This window comes from Theropithecus gelada, chromosome 9 (genome assembly GCF_003255815.1).
Source record: "Theropithecus gelada isolate Dixy chromosome 9, Tgel_1.0, whole genome shotgun sequence".
NCBI classification, from domain to species: domain Eukaryota; kingdom Metazoa; phylum Chordata; class Mammalia; order Primates; family Cercopithecidae; genus Theropithecus; species Theropithecus gelada.
The window spans coordinates 44,112,895-44,118,894 of NC_037677.1; the positions used below are offsets into that span (position 1 = coordinate 44,112,895).

Here is a 6,000-nt window from a genome sequence, read left to right on the forward strand (position 1 = left end):
GGAGGCTGGCACAGTGGCTGACCTGGGCCAGCTCAGGTCATGTGGGCTGAGTTCATGGCAGAGTCCACTGGGGCCCCGTTAGGCCCTAGCAGGGCTGGTTGAGGCCTGCCAGAGGCCTGCTGAGTTCACAAGATATTGAGTATCATTCATTCCTTTGTCCATTTTTAAAATTCACAAGCCAAACAGACATTACAGGCCCTGGGGTCCTGGTGTCCCCTCCAGGAGTCTTTGACCTTATTTACCTGGGAGTCAGATCAGATAAAACACCTATAGTTGCAGTTGAGAGGTGACTGTGATCCAGGGAAAGACAGGTGTGAGGCTGGTGGAGCAGAGCTGTCTTGGAAAATGGTCCTGGGCAGTAGGCGGAGGGCCGGGAAGGGCCTCAGCGTGGACAGGGGTTGGATTTTCTCCCACATCTGTTTGGATGTCCCCTCTGTGCAGGTGGGTGGCTGAAGCGGGCAGTTAGAGCTCTGATGTCGGGACTAGACTACCTGGGCTGCTTGCCCTGTGCTGGCTTCTCTCTTGAGGGCCTGGGATCCATTTGGCCTTTCTGCCCTAGAGTCCTCACCTGAGATGCAGGGATGCAGGGACACTACAGTAGCCTCCTGAGAGGTTTTGCAGTGGGCATGACCTGGGGTCAAGATCATGGGCTCAGGATGGAGGAATGGATGGGGCTTGGAGGTGAGGGCTCAGCTGCCAGGCTGAAAGAGGAGGAGCATGGAGCAGCCTCCTGGGACATCTGCTTAGTGATGGGGGACTGTAGTGCTCTGCAGGAGGTGGGCACAACTGGGCAGAAGCAAGGTTGGGGCAAAGGATGATGCCATCGTGTCGCCTTCTCTATCTCCTTCAGGGCCCTTCTCATTGTACCCCCACCTCCAGTCACCTTAAACGTGATGCTCCCAGGGCTCAACCCTTGGGTGTCTCCACCCCTCTCCCTGTGACAGCTCAGGGTGTCAGCTGTCCCCTGCTCCATCTTTTAGTTCAAGAGGTGTCCACTGCAGCCACAGGTCCAAACCTGCAGGTAGTCTCAGTGGCTAAGGAGAGCCTGGGGACGCAGGCCTGGTCCTGAGCTGCCCCAGCCCCTCTGGATACCGACATGTCTGCCGTGTCCTATTGGTCACTCAGGGACCAGCTTCCAGCGGGTGATTCCTGAAGATGGGGCTGCAGCACAGGCCCCTGAGCAGGTGCAGCGGCTCATCTTCTGCACGGGAAAGGTGTACTATGACTTGGTGAAGGAGCGGAGCAGCCAGGGCCTGGAGGAGAAGGTGGCCATCACGCGCCTGGAGCAGGTGCGCCTGAGCCCCTTGCACAGTCAACTGATGGGCAAGCTCATGTTGCTGGCCCCAGCTCTGGCCAGTATGCCAGCCAGGCCAGGTGAAGGCTGGTGAGGCCCTGTGCCTCCTGTCGGGGGGTGCTGGGGACACACCGCCCCTCCTCTGGCTATGCTCCTTTGTTCTTCCCTCCCCAGATCTCTCCATTCCCCTTTGACCTGATCAAGCAGGAGGCAGAGAAGTACCCAGGTGCGGAGCTGGCCTGGTGTCAGGAGGAGCACAAGAACATGGGCTACTATGACTACATCAGCCCACGCTTCATGACCATCCTGAGGCGCACGCGGCCCATATGGTACATGATGGGGCTGCTGATTGCCCCTCACCTCGGCCCTGAGGCTGCATCCTGGCTCTGCCTATCCCATGGGCCATGCTACCTGGAACTGGCCTTGCCTTTCTCTGGGCTGCATTTGGAAACCAAGGAGTTGGCCCCATAGTCTGTGTCAGCTCTGTGCACCCTGTCTGTGGTGGGACAGCTTACCCATGAGGGATGGGGCATCATCTGGACTGGCTTTGTGTTTGTTCTGCAGCCAGAACTGAACTAGAGAACCTGCTGCATGTCTCAAAATTCCTGCCTTTAATCTCAGGCCAGTTATGTAGCCCCTTGGAGCCTTAGTCCCTGTATCTCTACAAAGGGCGGTGATAAGATTAGATCTGATGTATGTATTAGCCCTGGCACATGATGGGTGCTCAATACTGGCATCATGTGTCCCTGGGAAGACGGGAGAGGGTCCTGAGAAACTCCAAGAAGCCAAGTGTGTTTGTCCCCAAAGCCTTTGAGTTGTTGCCTCGTTTGTTGTCCTCATGGGCAAGTGCAGTGACATGGAGGGACAGTTTCTCCCCACTCTTCTGTGGCTGGGTGACTGAGTTTGACCCAGGCTTCGCAGCTCATTGGAAGTGGTGCCAGGGCCCAAAGGCAGGGCCTGTAGCTTCGAGGTCAGCCGTTCTCCGATGTGTGCCCCCTGCAGTCCTGGGGTGAAGGTGGGGGTGGGGAGGTGGCTAGGCCCGGTCTTCACCTTAGCTTGTCTCTCCTCCAGGTATGTCGGCCGGGACCCAGCGGCTGCACCAGCCACAGGAAACAGGAACACTCACTTGGTGTCACTGAAGAAGTTTCTGGATACTGCCTTCAATCTCCAGGCCTTTGAGGGCAAGACATTTTAGAGCTGGGCAAGACCTGTGTAGGTCTCGCTGTGGGTCGGCTGGGGACCAAGGAGGTGATGGAAAGGGGAGGGGTGGAACTCCTGCCCAGGAGAGGGACTACGGGGCCCCAGGATAAAACAGACTCACACAGTGACAGGACCAAAGAGCCAGCACTGCTGGCCTTGGTGTCATGCCAGAATCTACTAGGACTGAGGGAGCCAGAGGAGTCCTATAGGCAGGCTGCTGTGCTGGCGCATCCCCCAGCTGCTCCCATCTTGCTGGAATTTCTTGTGCGGCTTCTCCACCTGTGTCTCAAGACGGATACCCTGAGACCTGTGTCTGTGGCTGCTCCCATCCTGGCAGCCCTGGCTGCTGCTCGCCACACCCTCGCTCATCTGTAGATTCAAAGCGATGTTCTCTTCTGTGCTCTTAGAAGTAGGGAGTTGAGCAGTGACTGCCAGGGGCAGTGAACCTGCGGGGTGATGTGTTTGCGCTCTGTTTTATGGGGCATTCTTGCAAGATGTGTCAGCTTCTGTGTGAAATGCAGCCACAGCTCATGTGTACCAAAGTAGAAAACCAAATCACAGAGAAATAAAAACATGCTTCAGAGAGATTTGCTGTTTTCACTTCATGTTATAAGACTGGGGGAGGGATAGGCGGTTGAGAGAAGGTAGGGAATGGGGAGAAAGGTAAAAAAAAATGGAGAGAAGAAAATATCCGTCTCCATGGATATTTTTTTGAGACGGAGTTTCGCTCTTGTCGCCCAGTCTGGAGTGGAGTGGCGCGATCTCGGCTCACTGCAACCTCCACCTCCCAGGTTCAAGTGATTCTCCTGCCTCAGCCTCCCGAGTAGCTGGGATTACAGGCGTGCGCCACTATGCCCAGCTAATTTTTTTGTATTATTAATAGAGGTGGGGTTTCAGCATGTTGGCCAGGCTGGTCTCGAACTTCTGTCCTCAAGTGATCCACCTGCCTCAGCCTCCAAAGTGCTGGGATGACAGGTGTGAGCCACTGCGCCAGATTTTCATTTGAGCACCAGGTAGTGTCTGTTGGCTTCTCCACTCTGGCCTCGTGTTGGTTTTGCTTCCCTGTGGAGATACTGGAGAAGCTGCCGCAGGGGAGGGATGTTTTGCTTGGAACAGATCGTTTGTTCATTTATCCCCTTCTCAGAGCACTTCCTCCGTGCTGGACGCTGGGTTCCGGGTGGAAGGCATCCGTCTGCGTGCTGGCTCTTCACATCGGGAGTCCACTGGGGAGACATGTCAGCTATTTAATTCAATGGGTTATGAGTTACGTTGGAGGTCAATGCAGACGGCTGTGGGTGTCAGGGAGGGATCCCTGGAAGAGCTGGTGTTTGAAGGAAGAGGAAAAGAGATGAACCTCTCTGGAACAGACACAGAAATACCATAGGGCTGGCACGAGCAACCTAAAACAATCAGCGTGAGGTTGGGCGGTGGAGTGTTAAGTTTCATCAGCCTCAAAAATAGCTTGTTGAAGAATTAGCCGGGCATGGTGACGCGTGCCTGTAGTCCCAGCTACTCAGGAGGCTGAGGCAGGAGAATCGCTTGAACCTGGGAGGCAGAGGTTGCTGTGAGCCAAGATCGTGCCACTGCACTCCAGCCTGGGTGACAGAGAGACTCTCGTTTCAAAAAAAAAAAAATATGTCTTGTTGAGATACACTTTGATTCCTACCACAGAGGCTTTCAAAGTGACATAAAGTGAAAAGGATTGTAGCCCCCATTTATGGTGTCTGCCGTGTCTTGGGCCTTCTGCTGGATGTTTTGCGTGTATAATTAAATGCTGTCTAATCTTCACCATGGCTTTGCATGTTGGGAATATGTCCATTTTATAGATGAGGAAATTGAGGTTCATATAAAGTTATTTGCCCAAGGCCACTTGCTAAAGAAGTGGTGGTTTTGGACTTCACCTCTGTCCATAAGACCACATTGCTTCTCTTGAGAAATGAACTCTTCCCATACCATGCATTCCTGGCCCCATGGAGAACCACTAGTCTGGGCTTTCCCTGCGATTGGCTGAGGCAGCAACTGGTGAGGCACCTGGGCTGTGCAGGAGCCCTTGGGGATCAGATGATGGATGTGGCCTGCCCGAGGTGCATACAGTCCCTTCCTCGGTGTGGGTACAGGAAGGCTGTAGATGGGCTGGGATGCATCTCCCGCAGGAAGAGGTACAGTCAGCCAGGCATGGTGGCTCCTAGCTATAGTCCCAGTTGCTCAGGGGACTAATGCAGGAGGATCACTTGAGCCCAGAAGTTTAAGACCCTGTCTCTTTAGGGAAAAAAAAAAAAAAAGGAAAGAGGTGCAACCACCAGATTACCAAATTGGGGAAAACCAACCACATAAAAAAGGACTCCAAACCCTATAAACGTAAGAACTAACTCTGGGAGGCTGGGCGCGGTGGCTCACACCTGTTATCCTAGCACTTTGGGAGGCTGAGGTGGGTGGATCATGAGGTCAGGAGATCAAGACCATCCTGGTTAACACGGTGACACCCTGCCTCTACTAAAAATACAAAAAAAATTAGGCGTGGTGGTAGGCGCCTGCAGTCCCAGCTACTTGGGAGGCTGAGGCAGGAGAATGGCGTGAACCCGGGAGGCAGAGCTTGCAGTGAGCCGAGATAGCACCACTGCACTCCAGCCTGGGTGACAGAGTGAGACTCTGTCTCAAAAAAAAAAACCACAAAAAAACCCTAACCCTGGGAAATAAAACAAGCTCACAGAACAAGCAGAAGGCTTTAAATGAACTGCAGTAACTTCAGAGGAATAGGAGAATATTGCTGCTCTGAAACAACAACAGACTGTTAAAACAGACTATTTTTAAAATAATTGGACATCAAGAAAGTATGAAATTTTGCCAAAATTAAAACCTCAATAGATAGGCTGAATAGCAGAACAGACACAGCTGAAATACAAAATAAGTTTGAAGACAAACCCAAAGAATTCTCCGAAGACAGTAGAACAAAGAACAAAAATACGTATTTTAAAATTCTTTAAAGAAACATGGAGAACATAGGAGTTCCACAGTGCTGATGCTGCATCTAACAGGAATCCCAGGAGGAGAAGACACGGGGGATCTTTGTGATGGAGCATCTGTCTCTTGACTGTATCAATGTCACTGTGTCCTGGTTGTGATTATCCTAGAGTGTTGTAAGATGTTATTATTGGAAAAAAATGGGTAAAGGCTAGGCCCTCTGTGATGTAGTTCTTACGACAGCATGCAAATTTACAGTGATATCAGATACAAAAGTTTAATTAAAAAATGAGTTTTCTGCTCCCTGTTGAGTTGTAAGCGTTCCTTATACACTCTGGAAACAAGTCCTTTACCACATGTATTTTGCAAATATTGTCAGTCTATGGCTTGCATTTTAAATTTCTCTAAGAGTGAAAGATTTTTATTTTCATGAAGTTCAATTTATCATTTTTAATTGTTTGTGTTTGTCTCTTTGGGCTGCTATAACATAATGCCATAAACTGGGCGGCTTGTAATATTTCTCACAGTTCTGCAGGCTATGAAAT

At 51.6% G+C, this 6,000-nt stretch overlaps 1 protein-coding gene across 15 annotated transcripts in view; it reads left to right on the forward strand.

Annotated features, from left to right (window-relative positions):
* The window catches only part of OGDHL (oxoglutarate dehydrogenase like), a 28,749-nt gene extending 25,668 nt beyond the window's left edge, over positions 1-3,081 (forward strand). For 12 of the 15 annotated variants that reach the window (XR_003121122.1, XM_025396481.1, XM_025396484.1 and 9 more), the window contains 3 exons: positions 1,126-1,289; positions 1,469-1,623; positions 2,366-3,056. Coding sequence is in view for 14 of the 15 variants with exons in the window: in XM_025396481.1 (XP_025252266.1) it covers positions 1,126-1,289; positions 1,469-1,623; positions 2,366-2,489 (443 nt within the window). In the remaining variant the exon portion in view is untranslated. Of the gene's footprint in view, positions 1-1,125; positions 1,290-1,468; positions 1,624-2,365 lie in introns of all 15 variants that reach the window. The other 3 variants (XM_025396482.1, XM_025396473.1, XM_025396476.1) reach the window with 1 other exon arrangement.
* The last annotated feature ends 2,919 nt before the right edge of the window (positions 3,082-6,000 follow it).